The 15,141-nt window shown below is 40.3% G+C and overlaps 1 protein-coding gene and 1 long non-coding RNA gene across 2 annotated transcripts in view; both read left to right on the top strand.

Annotated features, from left to right (window-relative positions):
* LOC146459073 (WASH complex subunit 4-like) overlaps positions 1-15,141 on the top strand; it is a 59,096-nt gene that overhangs the window by 13,044 nt on the left and 30,911 nt on the right. The window contains exons 15-26 of the mRNA XM_085089995.1: positions 1,315-1,422; positions 1,846-1,887; positions 2,850-2,898; positions 3,668-3,723; positions 4,227-4,349; positions 4,960-5,022; positions 5,808-5,924; positions 7,186-7,278; positions 7,752-7,827; positions 11,831-11,985; positions 14,148-14,222; positions 14,914-15,108. Of these exons, the coding sequence (XP_084946121.1) occupies positions 1,315-1,422; positions 1,846-1,887; positions 2,850-2,898; positions 3,668-3,723; positions 4,227-4,349; positions 4,960-5,022; positions 5,808-5,924; positions 7,186-7,278; positions 7,752-7,827; positions 11,831-11,985; positions 14,148-14,222; positions 14,914-15,108 (1,152 nt within the window). The remainder of the gene's footprint in view (positions 1-1,314; positions 1,423-1,845; positions 1,888-2,849; positions 2,899-3,667; positions 3,724-4,226; positions 4,350-4,959; positions 5,023-5,807; positions 5,925-7,185; positions 7,279-7,751; positions 7,828-11,830; positions 11,986-14,147; positions 14,223-14,913; positions 15,109-15,141) is intronic.
* On the top strand, positions 8,307-10,609 carry LOC146459074 (uncharacterized). Its single transcript, XR_014858073.1, has 3 exons — positions 8,307-8,496; positions 8,537-10,188; positions 10,321-10,609. It is a non-coding gene; the product is annotated as an uncharacterized LOC146459074 (long non-coding RNA).

Genomic DNA, 15,141 nt, shown 5'->3' with positions numbered 1-15,141 from the left:
TGTTCGATTTCATGTACCAGTTTGCAACGTATCAGCATTTTCAAGAGACTTTAAAAAACAACACGCCAGAGAACGCAGTATGATATTTCATATTTGTAATGTGATGTCTTTACCTTGAATAAAGAAATTAAAGTAATGATCAACTTTGTGTTGGTTGTATTTCTGCCTTGCTGCACGTGCTTAGCGCCCTTTCCCGCTAAAATCGGCAAAGGTTCTGCTTTTCCCGCTAAAATCGGCAAAGGTTCTTCTTTTCTCGCTAAAATCGACAAAGGTTTCAGCAATTTGTCTTAAGCCCAGTGACTACAATGGAATTCTCGCAACAGGTAAGCAATGTTTATTTCTTACGACTCCGTATGTGAACATTTATATTAATATAGATAACGATTTGGAAACTGTCTCTTTCAAAACAATAAAATATATTTCCCGCTTTTAAAACACAACCGAAGATGCTGTGCCTTCATTTGACCTATATTCAATGCGGTTTTATTTAATCCGTAGTGACAACTTGACATTCTTGACCTTCTAAACGAAATAGCAGATCAGCTAGGTAGCTGTCTGTGATTGCCTCGCAAATTCATGCAAATTTTCTTTGACTAATGAAATTTGAACCGCGTTTGTTTTGAGATCAAAGATACTGTAAGCTTGATATTTCACTTATAATAAAAACGGCTTCTTTCTTTTCTTTTAAGAAAGGTAAGAAGCAGTTTAATTGTTACATTTTAGAAAATTCTTTGAAGGCTCTTCTAGGTCACATTGAACACAACAGATGTGGAAGTTAATTGAATAAATTAATAAATGAAAGTAAATAATTCGGTTAATTCTTGTTTACGTGTTATTTATTAGGCCCGGCGAATTCTTATTAAAGTGTGCAAGAACCTCTATAACCTATGTAATGATCTTGGAAAAACAATACATGGATTTCAAACTGGGCTCCTAACAATGTGGCTCGGGCTCCTAACTTTAAACTTTAGGAGCCCGAAGGGCTCCCTAAAATTTTTCTTAGGCAGCAGCCTTGTAGAAGCACTTGGAATTTCTTTTTCCGAGTTTGCCTGTGACATTAGTGAATAATACATCATTCTCATTATTAGTATTATTATTATTATTATTAAAACACGAGGGGCTTCAACCAACATACCCATTGCATGTTTGAGCCCAGTTTCTGCTGTGAGAAGCCTCTTTTTAAGACCTCCATTGAACTTATTAATAAGCCAAGTTTTATTACAACGTAGGGACTGTCCTAAAAAGGATCTTAATGCTTACTGGCCATTTTACGTGGAACACAAAGTTTATGGCTGTGTGTTTGTTTCCTCACAGGCTATTGAACACACATTTCACCGGCGCAGCATGCTGATAGCAGAAAGTGTCAATCACATGCTTCAGCATTTAACATTTATGGCATTAGCTTGCATTGATACTGCCAAGGTATGGGCAAGATTTAGTACTCCAATAATTTAAAAGTCAACAATGTAAAATCTTAATTAACATCTGAGTAGTGCCATGGTTCATCTCAATGGTCACATTGTAGTGCGGTTTTCATGTACAAAGTCAAGCTAAGAACAACCCTAGCAGAACAAACATCACCACATTAAGGTACTGCTCAGTAGCTTTGATTTGAATGGTCACGCTTAAGGATTTTATCCACAGAAACAAAAGGTAGAACCACCTTGTACAGCATAATAAACACAACCACAGGAAATTACTGCTCAGTAGCTTTCGTTTGTATGGTCATACTGTACTTTAGGATTCCATCCACAGACTCAAAAGTTAGAACCACCTTAGGATTTCTGACAGGGTGGGATAACAATAATTATTATTTTAATACATGATTTTGTTCATCTTCTGCAGAAACGTATCGCAGCAGATAAGAAGTATACAGACAAGAGACTTGTAAGCATAGCTAAGCATTTTAGCTTATTTTGAGTTGCTTCCATCATGCATAAAATTGTTTTGATCCCAACTGAGAGATGCAAAAGTGCATAAGAAATTATTTGACAACTTGTAAAATAAAAAATCGAACCAATCTCATAGGCTCAATTCCTTTTCAGAGAACTCGGATTTTCTTTTTCTTAGTGGGCTAAAAAAAACATCTATCATATATTTGCCAGGCTTAAAAAATTACTTCACATTTCTTTTACATAATTTTACCACTCATCGACGGTCAAATTCTAGCAGTATGCAGGATGTTTGTCACATGAGCCTAGTTTAATGGCTTAGCTCCCACAAGTGTCCTATAGCTCAGCATCCAAATCAGTAATGGGAAGGTCATAGGTTCGACTCCTGTTTGGAGAACTTGGATTTTCTTTTTCCGAGCATGCCTGTGTCACTCACTAAAAAATACATCTGCCATATTTTATTCACCAGGCCCCGGTTGTTCAAAGAGTGGATAATTTTATCTACTGAATGTGTCGCTATGCAGCAGATAAAATGTGTGCAAGAATTGCCCTGTAGCCTTAAAATTTGTCTATAAACTTGCCAAAAGCTTTTGTTGGAGTACAGTTTATTGGCTAAATAGCAAGTTATCCAGTGGATAAAGTTATCTGCTCTTTGAACAACTGGGGCCTGGCTCAAAACAGAACATCACATTTCTTTCACGAGAATGACAAGGTGTTTTAACGGAGGAGGCATGGCCTAGTGCTTAGGGTGCTCACTTGGATTTGTTTCTCAGTAGCCCCATTTTCAAATCCTCAAATCCAAGATCAGGCTTTGTAAATAATCCCCTGGTTCTTAACAAATCTTATGTTCAGTTTTGTATATTTATTTCTCTGATTCATAGCTTCCCCCGTTAATGTTACAGTATTAAATACTTTTGGCACTTGATTAAAGTCATTCATTTTATTCGTCTTGTCTAGGATGTACTGGCGGCTCTTGTGCTTGTGCAGAATGCTCTAAATGGACCAGGTACAAGTACACTTAATGCCTTAAGACTACAGGGATAGCACAGTAGTGAGAGGACTCGCCTCCCACCAATATGCTGTAAATACATGTACACTCTTAGCGAAATGTCCTCAATGGATTTAGAGACTGTTTAGAGATCATTTACGCATTCATAAACTGTATCGGTTTCCAAAAGTTTCCAGAAGCTATTTTGAGCCAACTGTGATGTTCGTAATGCGGGAAATTACCGGTTAAACCAGTTTTTGGTAGGTTGTGATTCTAGAAAGTACTGCCACGTTATCTAAGCGTATTGTTCACTCTTTCTCTTTGCCTTTGAATAAAAGTTGCGTGTACCGAGTGCTGGATTCGTTTCGGTGTGTTTTCTGACTGTTGACGCGTTGGTGAGCGAAACTTTTCAACACAATATGGCTAAGGTTTGATTCCTGGACTAGGCGTCATATAGCTTCATATGTGGGTTGAGTTTGTTGTTGGTTCTCATCCTTGCTCCAAGAGGTTCTGGTTTCATGTGAAAGGCAGCACCATTATGGGACATTCAATCAGCACATTATGTTGCATGGCTTTAAGTCATTAAGCAATTTGTTGTACATTTCTAATGCATTCTTACATGAAGACTGATTACATGATTAAAAAAAAAATAGCTCCTTAAATCCAGTGGCAGTACTTTGTGGTTGTTTAGAAATGCAAACTTTACGTAGTGGTTATCATCTTAGCCAATGTTTTTCTCTTTATTGAATTATTTAAATAAGGCCATTGATACTGTGATTTGTTTTAGCCACAAAGGAACGCAGACTTATCACTCAGCTGGGTCTTCACGTTGGAACACAGTTCGTAAGTAATTTAGTCTAAGTTGGTACAACTGGCAGTCCTTCAGTCCTTTAGTCACGCAGTTGCAGGCTAATGGCTTAAAGAACGAGGTATATTACATGTGTAGCGTGCTTGTTCCTAAGTTAGTACAACTGGCGGTCCTTCAGTCATGCAGTCACACAGTCAGGACTGAAGGAGCAGTGTTTTAACTTGAATATTAAGTGAGCTGGGCAATCAGTCAGTCAGTCAGTCAGTCGATCGATCAGTCAGTCAGTCAGTCAGTCGATCGATCGATCGATCGATCGATCGATCGATCGATCGATCGATCAATCAGTCAGTCAGTCAATCAATCAATCAATCAATCAATCAATCATTTTAACACGTTACGTCTAGGAGTTAAAAAGCTCGTTCAAAATACGAACGTGCATAAATAAAATTTGTGATATCATACATTCAGATCAATCGATATAAAAAGTTACAGCAATAATGTGAACTGTAAATCTATCCTGATTTTTTTCGCAACACAGAAATCGCTTCGTGATGAAGAGATGACGAGTCTGACTGGTGTAATGAAGAGAGTCAACATCATCAGCGATCTGAGAGCAAGAGTCAAGAAAGCTTGCGACTGTGGCTTTTTACACTGGCACAGGGTAGGTCAACATTTTGCTTTTTACACTGGCACAGGGTAGGTCAACATTTTGCTTTTCACAGTGGCACAGAGTGGGTCGACTTTTTGCTTTTTACACTGACACAGGGTAGGTCGACTTTTGCTTTCATTGGCAAGGGGGTAGAGGGTGGACTTTTTTGCTTTCATTGGCAAGGGGATAGGGGTGTACGTTTGTTTTTTACACTGGCACAGGATGGGTCAACATTTTGTTTTTTTACACTGGCACAGGGACGTCAAGATTTTGCCTTTTACACTGGCACAGGGTTGGTCAACTGTTAGCTTTTTGATGGTTGAGAGAATCAACTTTGAAATGTTTGTTAAAGTGCCCAGCAAACCCATAAAACTCCTACTGAGGGTTAGCCCTAGTAAGGAAATGGGAGACCGCAAGGGCCAAAGAAAAAAATCTCTGACCTCGGCGCGAATCGAACCCACGGCCTCCGGATTCGATCCTCTGTTGCTCTACCAACTGATCTGCGAGGCTAGACGTGGGGAAGTACCTCTTTTCAATGGTACAGGGTGGATCAGCGTATTGCTTTTTATATTTCCACAACGTTGGTCAACATTGTATGTAACTTTTTTGTCTTTCACTTAAGGTTGTGTTTCCAATTTATTTGGATGACTTGTATGAGAGTGCAACGGACGTTCATCGCATTCACGTAAGTTGCGACCTTGTCTTTTAAAATGCTAATCAAGGATTAATTTTTATAACAAATCACTTTTATATCTCTAAGTTTTAGTTCAGAGGACTATTTGGGCGGTACTCCAGCTCGAATTGGAATTTGAAAGTGTTGGTTTTTGGGGGAGAGGGGAAAACCGGAGAAAAATCTCTCAGAGTTACAGTTACATTCACTATCAGTTTCCCCGTGTGCCCCCCTCCCCCACCCCCTACTCTACCATAACCCAGACGGCGTCAACCAGAACTGAACCGTCAGATGTATAGGTAATTTTGTAGTTGTGTGCTTAGTGACCTGGCCTTGGACTGGAAGTGAGGCTGGGGGTGACCTTGTTTTGATACAAACCTCACTGCTTTTCATATGTAAATGCAAACTAGTTAGCATAAGAACAGCATGATCTCCAAATTTTTTTTACATTTTTTTAATTATAAGCCTTTCACAACACCAACATTTACAATAATAAACACTATGTAGACTACTTATAACAATTACGATGCTGACATTAACAAGACATACTATTTGTACTGACTATAACCCCAGTAGATATGAAAAACAGTGAGGTTTGTATTAAAACAAGGTCACCTCAGCCTCGCTTCCAATCCAAGGCCAGATCACTGGTCATCACTAAGCACACAACTGTAAAATAGGCGATTACCTTCAGTGCCTAGCCTCCAGCACTGGGTTTGATCTCGATTGTACAGCGACAATTGACTTATGCTGTGTTCTTAATTCAGCAATACGATTAAACCGTAATCTTATTGTTTCAGTACATGATCAGCGCCCTGAGCGATTGTGTCCCAGTCCTTCAGCAGGTCAAACATGAGTCCTCCCCACATCTCATGTTGGATACATTTGAGAAAGAGATTAGTGACACGCTACATGAAGTAAGTACTACATAAAGAGACTAGCATGCGTAACAAACGTTTTCGTCCTTTTCTCTTTTCCTGTGCGTCATTTGTGTTTCGGCTGTCGCTTCCCTCGCCGAAAAATATTTTTTCGACGGAGAGAAGCGACCGCCGGAAATACGTCTGCATTCGCAGGCTACATGAAAGATGGGACTCGAACAATTTTTGTGGTGGCGTTCAAATTTTCCTGCAAGAAGAAGTGAAAAATTAATGCTTCATCATAACGTCGTGAGAAAAGCCTTGGAAAACTCTTGCTAGGTAGGGTTTAAAGAGACAGTGTCCTATATATGATCAGAATATTTAGTTATACGCGTTATAGTTCGAGGAATGTGTTGGTATTTGCTGTGAAGGTGGTACATGGAAAAGCTGAACGTCCTACTTTCCTCGCTCACCCTTTTTTTTTTTGGTTTTCATTCCTTTTTCATCCCGGTAGTTCGTAGCCAATGACACTTACTAATGTTATGGCACACCGGTATGGCAATTGAGCAGCAAACCTGAACCATTATTTATGGATTTCAGTTGCAAGTATGCAATGTTTAAAACATGAGCAGCAGTGTTTTATCGGGATTTAAAACCACGAGGCACAGCCGAGTGGTTTTAGACCTGATAAAACACGTGCTGCGAGTTTCTTGAACTGCTTCAAAAACATTCCTGGAAAAGCGTGTGTCAAGAGAGATCATAACAATGATGCTTTTGTGAACGTTGGAAAATGGCATACGAGAAAAACATTATACACCGCATACTGATAAGGAGGAGGTTTTATCGGGTTTTTAAAAAACCACTGCACGTGACGTTTTGTCGACCATTTGATTAGGTCAATGGGCTTATGAATTATTAATGAGTTTTTGAAGTATTTTGTCATTTCAAAATGTTACAAGTTACTTAAATTATCCGTTATAACAGGACATTTGAACATTGTTAGCTTAAAATTCGCTTTATAAATGGATAATTTATTATTAGGCAATCTAAAACGTATAAATGCATCCATGCGAAACAACTTCATAGGGCGGCCAGCGTAACCTATGAGCCGATGAGCAAAATGACTTATGTACTCATTATATAAAATACACAAGAAAATATCAAATTTATAAAACAGAGAGTCAATATGGAATTAAATATATGCCTTTGACAAACTTTAAAAATTTTATGAACTTTTAAAGCTTTATTATTGTTATTATTATTATGATTATTATTACTATTATTATTATTATTAATTGTATTTGTAATATTGTTCTTGCAGCACTTGCTTCAGCCGCTGTGCCGCGACATTGAAACAGATCTGCGCCTTCACATCCATCAGCATCTTCAGTTAGATGACAGAAATCCCTTCAAGGTTTGTTAATTGTGTTAACCAAGGCCTTTTCATTTATAAAGCAAGCTTTTAATGACAATTTCTATTTTTCTAAGTGTGGAATTTTAACTTCTGTGCGGCTAGACACTTTTATGAAAGTCCGTGCATTAGAAATTTATCTGCTTCTTCTTTGAAGCCAGTTATGAGCTCGCTTTTTTCACACGCATGCTCGAAGACCTGTTTGAGTGTTTCAGGGCTCATAGTTCAGTAATTATCTTTAATTAGAAACAACTGGTTACCCAAAGTTTTTTCAAATTATCGCCACATAGGGAAAAACGTCCCAATACGTTTTCGTTATAATTGCCTGTCATGGTTTAATAAATTAGTTTAAATTGCCCCCCCCCTCCCCCCAAAAAAGTGTTATACTCCACAAGTTCTTTTTGTTGTGTCTGCGTCACCTATTTGCGCTGCATCTCATCTCGTCTTGAGCAAATCCGTTGTTTGTCTTCCCACAGGTTGGCATGAGAGACCTTTCTCAGTTTTTGAAGATAAGACCCATCAGATTTTTCCATCAGTTCATCAACATCAAACGTAAGTCTCCCCCTAGGCTAGCTTTACTTCAGTATTCATGGTTAATCTGCGAAAACGCGATATTTAGTGGCAAGCGGTATGAATGTCAATAGAACAAGTCTTGTGGCGGGATTCACAAAACCCTGGCCCTGATCTGTACCACGTGTTGCGCTCTCATCCAGTGTTTGTTTGCCGTTTGTTCTTGTTCGAAACTTCAGGTATCGTCTGATAACTCACAGAGGGCGTCAAAACGTGGAAAGAACATCAGTCACGCAAATAACTGCAACGCGCCTGCGGCATGTAGCGTAGTTCTTTGTTCTATGTAATGTACATCGTTTTGACGTCACCTGTGCGTCATCAGAGTACGCACGCGCGGCCAAGTGGAATCTGTTTGCTATATAATGGAGTCTTAACGCTACGTTTCATTGTATTATTCGCGCCGTGCAAGAATGTCCGTCTCATAACTCAACGCGATTTACACTACATTTATTTATTTTCCCTTGTAAAAATTTCAGCGAGATCTCGCCGAGATCTCGGTTATCTTGCCGAGATTGGCGAGATCTCGCCGAGTTGACCGAGATCTCGGCGAGATTTCAGTAATTCTCGGCGAGAATTTTAGCGGGAAAAAATTTCTGCGAGATCTCGCCGAGATCGCGTTAATCTCGCCGAGGTAGGCGAGATCTCGTCGAGGTAACCGAGATCTCGCCGAGGGAGGCGAGATCTCGGCGAGGTAACCGAGATCTCGGCGAGATTTTTAGAGAGCGAAAAACTTCAGCGAGATCTCGCTGAGATTGCGGTTGCGTCTTCCATCTCGGCGAGATTCGCGGCGAGATTTTTAGGGGCACCGAGACAGGCGAGATCTCGCCGAGACAAATGCGATCTCGGCGAGAAAACCAAAATCTTGCCGAGACAACCACGATCTCGACAAGACACCGCGATCTTCGCCAGATTCGAAACGAAGACATGTGAACTCTTCAGTGGTAAGGATTAAGTTATGAGGTTGAATGAGTTAAAACTTCACCTTAACCCTCGGTGAAAATAATGTTTGCTTTCATTTTTTCATGCTATAACTGGAAATAGATGAGCTTTAATTATTAAATTGATTTAAATTGTTAGCCGAGATCGCGCTTCGGCAGATTAATATTAAGTGCGCGTCTTAAGATAAAAGTGAGAAGAACGCTGCTCATACCGGACGCTCGTTAACATACTTATTTACTATCATAAAATGAATTCATTGACCTGATAATCTTATCGTTTTATTGTCTAAATCTTTAACTCACCTTTTTAGGCGATTTTTGTCCCTCAAAAGGCGTTTCAGTTATGTCGTAATGCCTGCTGCGAACGATTTTTCGGTACAGGTAGCACAATTTTTGAAAACGCGTTCTTTCCCTTTTCATTACACTGTCTTCAGTTGTCGACATTTTTTGATTGTGCTCTTTTCCCTCACAATCTGTCTCTCAATCCTCGTAAACAACTTGCCGTCTCCGCGGCTTGCCACTTGACAAATGGCGCGAAAGTCCCCAACAACAACGTGAATTGGGCGATGTGATTGGTTAATTCAATCACGCCACCCGGCGATGCTCGCGTAAGCTAAAAAAAAGTTTGACTTGAGGTTTGCGAGGCCACAAAAATTAATCCTGCTCTTAACCGCAGAAAATAAGAAAAGTTAAGCTTCATGACAAGTTAACCATTCGTTTATGGCTGGAAATCATGATAAAAGAACTTGTGGTCAACCGGAGAATAGCACACAAGGGATATGATGAGCACTGGTCAACAAAAATGATGCTGATTAAGTTAACAAACTACGGTATCCGAACTAACTGAACTAAACTGAACTGCACACTATGAACTCAGTCACCGCACATTTTTTACGGAATACGGAATGTCCTGGATAATTAAGGTGCTGGAGAAGGAGGACTTAAAATTCGCTAAAGGGATATTCAAGCTCGTTAAGCTATAAGCGTGTTAAGAATCAACTCAGTGGAAGTGACCATCAAGTTTGCGCGAGAATTGAGATTTTAATGGCTTTCTTCCAAAGCCTTGTATCTCTTGATTGAGAAAGAGGTTAGTTTCTTATATTATTTATCCGTATTTCATCTTACTTAATAGCTTAAAGAAACACTGCGAGTAAAAGAGTTTGTTTAGAAATCGATAGAAGCTTTCACAAAGCGTAATTAGCTACACGAACAATTTTGTCTTTATAACTCGAAACCTCGAAGGTAAAATTTTTGAAATAAATTGTTGGTGATTCACAACTTCTATATTCGTTTTCAATTTGAAGCAGTTAGTTGGCACAATTCATTTACATCATAAGCTTACCGCTTAGTTTTGCTCTTTTGTCCAGATTTCCCAGCCGTAATGATTCAAATGATACGGTAGAAAGTAAGTGGTTGTTTAGGCCCAGTTCAGACGCCGAACTTTTCACGAGCCGAACTTAATTCAAATTAAGGTCGGTCCAAATCACGAAAATCCCGCCTTTTGATTCAGACGCCGAACTTAATTAGACGAACTTAGTTTACTTGAAGCAAAACCAATCGAAATGTAAGCGGTTTTTTTTTTTAGTTTTAATTTTTTTATTTGAAATACGTTATAATAATTTATGCATTAGGTTCGGCTCATGCAAAGTTCGACGTCTGAATCAAAGCCGTTCTAAAGCCGAAATTCCCGGCTGAGCCAGGCGGGAAGAACGGCTGAGCCGTTCCAAATTGAAACAGCCGTTTTCAACTGATTCAGACGCCGAACTTTTCATGTACTTAATTCGAGGTATTAGGTTCGGCTCATGAAAAGTTCGGCGTCTGAACCGGGCCTACTTACAGAAGTTATATATTCACTTTTTCGTGGAAAATGCTTAGGGGCAGAACGTAGTTCGGTTATGAGTATCCTTCCAATGTTATTCCGCTGATTAAGAATTTCAAACCAAAAAGCTTTACTTTCACGTCTGACGATCAAATTTTCAGTACACCGCTGCAGATGCTTGCTCGCCGAGATCCCGCCAGGGATTCCTCGCTGCATTTTTTTAGCCGTCTAAAATTCTCATCTCACTGAGATCTCGCCACTAATCTCTCCGCGTTTTTGGCCGCCGAGATTTGGCGAGATCGGCGCGTTTTTGGCCGCCGAGATTTTCATCTCACCGAGATCTCGCCACTAATCTCGGCGCGTTTTTGGCCGCCGAGATTTTCATCTCACCGAGATCTCGCCACTAATCTCGGCGCGTTTTTGGCCGCCGAGATTTGGCGAGATCTCGGCGCGTTTTTGGCCGCCGAGATTTGGCGAGATCTCGGCCCGTTTTTGGCCGCCGAGATTTTCATCTCACCGAGATCTCACCACTTAAATCTCGGCGCGTTTTTGGCCGCCGAGATTTGGCGAGATCTTGGCGCGTTTTTGGCCGGCGAGATTTTCATCTCACCGAGATCTCGCCACTAATCTCGGCGCGTTTTTGGCCGCCGAGATTTGGCGAGATCTCGGCGTGTTTTTTTGCCGGCGAGATTTTCATCTCGCCGAGATCTCGCCATTAATCTCGGCGCGTTTTTGGCCGAGATCTCATCGAGATGAAAATCTCGGCGGCCAAAAACGCGCCGAGATTAGTGGCGAGATCTCGGCCGAGATCGCGGCGAGATAAAAATCTCGGCGGCCAAAAACGCGCCGAGATCTCGGCCGAGATCTCGGCGAGATGAAAATCTCGGCGGCCAAAAACGCGCCGAGATCTCGCCCGCGATCTCGGCCGAGATCTCGGCGAGATCTCGGAAAAATTTTCACAAGGGTTATTCATTTTAACAACATTAGCTAGCTCGAAGAAATAAGCTGTCGTGCTACTCTGCAAATTCGAGAATAAATAGTGTATGTATGTACGTACGTACGTACGGACGGACGGACGTACGTACATACACACGTACATACATTGGCAATGTGCAGGTGCTTATATAAAGTATGACAATTAATAAACACGCTATGGCGTTCAAATACAGTGCGGTGCACGGTGACCTGACATGCACTGTAAGTTGCTGATGTCGTTTCCTTCTTGTAGAACACGTGACCCATTACCTGGACGCGACGTTTTATAACCTGACAACAGTGGCTCTACATGATTGGAGGACTTACGGTGAAATGAGAAACCAGGCCAGCCAGAAATATGGACTGGAGATGACGGAGGCTCATCTGCCAAGCCAAACACTGGAGCAGGTTGGTGATTAGTGGCTGATTTTGTCTTGAAATTTTCATGTAATATATCAAACACGAGACATAGTGTTTCATCACATATCAAACACTGAGAGGAGAGTTGAAAATACGACGCGTAGCGGAGTATTTTTGACGAACTTCGAGGTTCGAGGAACTTCTCAAAGAAACTGATTTTGAAGGCGAAATTAAGGATGTAAAAACGAGGAGTTTTTCATCAGATATCCAAACACGTCACGGTGCATAATTTCCTTTGCCTTTGACTTTTGAATTATTAATGAGTTTGAGAGGCATTGAGCAAAGATGGAGAGGGGTTGCAGGAATTGTGAAACTGATCAGTCACTATGGAAACAGTTCTTGTACCAGGAAGGTCTTAGGTTCGACTCCTGATAGGAGCACTCGGATTTCTTTTTTTCCGAGTACACTTATGTCCAGAAGTGCACCTAACCCTGAATTTGGGTACTTTATGTAAGACAAGTCTTTTTGTCGTTTTCATGTGACTTCATGTTTGAGAGAATTATGCGTGTTTTAGTCAGAATTAAGGTTAGGGGACACCTTGTGATGTCTATCATACAGTTCATGAATCTCATTAGCGTGCATTTATGGAGATCTCTTCCCAGTATCTCCCTGTCATTTGCTGAATCAGTTCTTGCATTCATAACTAAATTTTCCAAACATCTCTAAAATTCCCAAAGTAATGAAAGACGATTGACTCTGGTGACTTCCGCTCAGCTTGTCTTTCTCAGGAGCACACTGACCCAGATGCATGGTCATAATTTATCAACTTGTGGCATGTCTCCTGGGGACAGATTCATGAAGCGCTCCCCAGATATCTCAAAGGGAACCTCCATTCTGAAAACAAATGGACGGTCAATTGTTGAAAATAGTGTCTAAATTCTACATTTTAGTTTAAGACGTAGAAACAACATTCAAGTGTGCTTAAAATTAGATATGATTGTCGATTTTAGATGTGAATGCCTCATAAAATCCAAAATGGCGGCGCCTGGGAAATTTAAAATCGAAAATAGGCCATAACCATGTTAATTTTTAGCACACTTGAATGTCACTTCTACTTTTTAAACTAAAATTGAGAATTTAGACACTATTTCAAACAATTTACCGTCCACTTGTTATCGGAGTGGAGGTTCCCTTTAAGTATTGTTTCTTAATAATAGTCTATTGTCAGCTCAATAATAGGCTTTTGTCAAGGAACAATATTTGGGATACATCTTAACTTAAAAGGACTTTGTGAATCTGGAACCAGGTTTTAAACCATTTACTGAAATAATACCGTTGAATTTATAGATGCTGATGAACTAACACAGTTTTTACAATAACTGTTAAAATCCCCGCACTGATTTGCTCATAGCTATTTTCTATAAGAGTACAGACAACAAAATGACGTCAGATGTAACGCGCGCGCTTTCTCAACGGAAAATAAAGCCAATTCCGCTCGTACGTTTTCCATGTTATCGTACAAAACAAATTGACGGCAGTTTTCTATAGTCTATACTCTTATTGACCATAAATGGACGTCATAAAATGTTCAAAACTTGAGTTTTGAACATTTCATGACGTCATTTAGTAATGTTTAAAAAACGACAAGGAGTGTTTTATGCGGTTTAAAACCACGAGGCGCAGCCGAGTGTTTTTAGACCTGATAAAACACGGGCGAGTTTTTTGAACGCCTTCAAAAACATTCCTGGAAAAGCGTTTGTCAGTAGAGTTCATATCAATGATGCTTTTGTGAACATTGAAAATTAGCATACGAGAGAAACACTGCATACTTATGAGGAGCGTTTCATCAGATGACAAAATACCACATACTAATAAGGAAGAGGTTTATCGATATAAAGTCACTGCACGTGATGTATTATCGACAATTTGATAGGTCAATGGCTTATGAATTGTTAAGGAGTTTTTGAATGGCCTGTAAAAGTTAAGACTATAGAAAACTGCCGTTGATTTGTTAAATGAAGGAGGAATTTTTTGAAAATATTTTTATGCTTTATTAACAGTTAAACACAGTGAACATTACATTAATTCATTACAAGGAAATCGAAGGAGTAATTACTGATCTAGTTCTCCTTCTGTTAAGGAAAGTTTGCTGCTCTTGTAACAAATTCTTTATTGTCTTTAACAACATTGTTATAATATTCAATATACAGGGCCTGGACGTGTTGGAAATCATGCGAAACATTCACGTGTTCGTTTCGCGATATCTATACAACCTCAACAATCAGGTGAATGTTAAAATGAAATGTAAATTTGTTGTTTAGAGCAGTTTTCAATTGACTATGGTAAAACCAAAACCGACCAATCGCAACAGACGCAAACAGAGCACCTGAATGAGCCAGTCAGAACTCGAAGTAAATACATGTAACCGGCGCCAAGCGCGGGAAAACGTGTTCAGCCAAGACACGATAGGTCAGTTTTTGCTTTTGCTTCTCATTGGTTGGTTGGCGCGGGTTTTGTTAACCAATGACCGAGTACAGTGAAGCGAAACCAAACGCTAATTACTTGAAAACCTCTCTGTAGTTGACGTGCATTTAGCTGCCCAGGCTTGCTCAACTGGGAGGAGGCAGACCAGCTCTCTATTTACAAACGCGGGCGAGAAGTTGAACAACTCGGGCAAGCGGCCAGAGTGGGAATTGAACCCGGAACCTCCAGATTACAAATCCGACGCTCTAACCTCTGAGCCACATGGGCTCCTAGATGGCATTGTCTCCCTCACTAATAAAACCCTTTCAGCATGCATTGCCAGATTTGAAGTTAAGTGCGCATGACCTGTAGTTCGCCACGGATATCCCCATGACTCTGTTACAGCATGTGACCATGAGTGGAAGGTGAATTTATGTGAGGTGATAGATGCTGCTTCGTTTCAAAGCTAGTTAACAACTGAGTAACAATTATATTTCATGTTGATCATTTCAGATTTTCGTGGAAACGGCATCAAACAACAAGCATTTAAACACTATCAACATTCGCCATATCGCCAACTCTATCCGAACACACGGCTCGGGAATCATGAACACAACTGTGAACTTTACCTATCAGTTTCTTCGCAAGAAATTTTTCATCTTCTCACAGTTCTTGTATGATGAACACATCAAGGCGCGACTAATCAAGGTATGTGAGACCCCGGTGGGGGAGGGGGCTCCC

This window comes from Pavona decussata, unplaced genomic scaffold, assembly GCF_977016875.1.
Source record: "Pavona decussata unplaced genomic scaffold, jaPavDecu1.1 SCAFFOLD_223, whole genome shotgun sequence".
Taxonomy (NCBI): Eukaryota; Metazoa; Cnidaria; class Anthozoa; order Scleractinia; family Agariciidae; genus Pavona; species Pavona decussata.
Note: the sequence above shows the minus strand (reverse complement) of the source record. Positions and strands in the feature narration are given on the sequence as shown.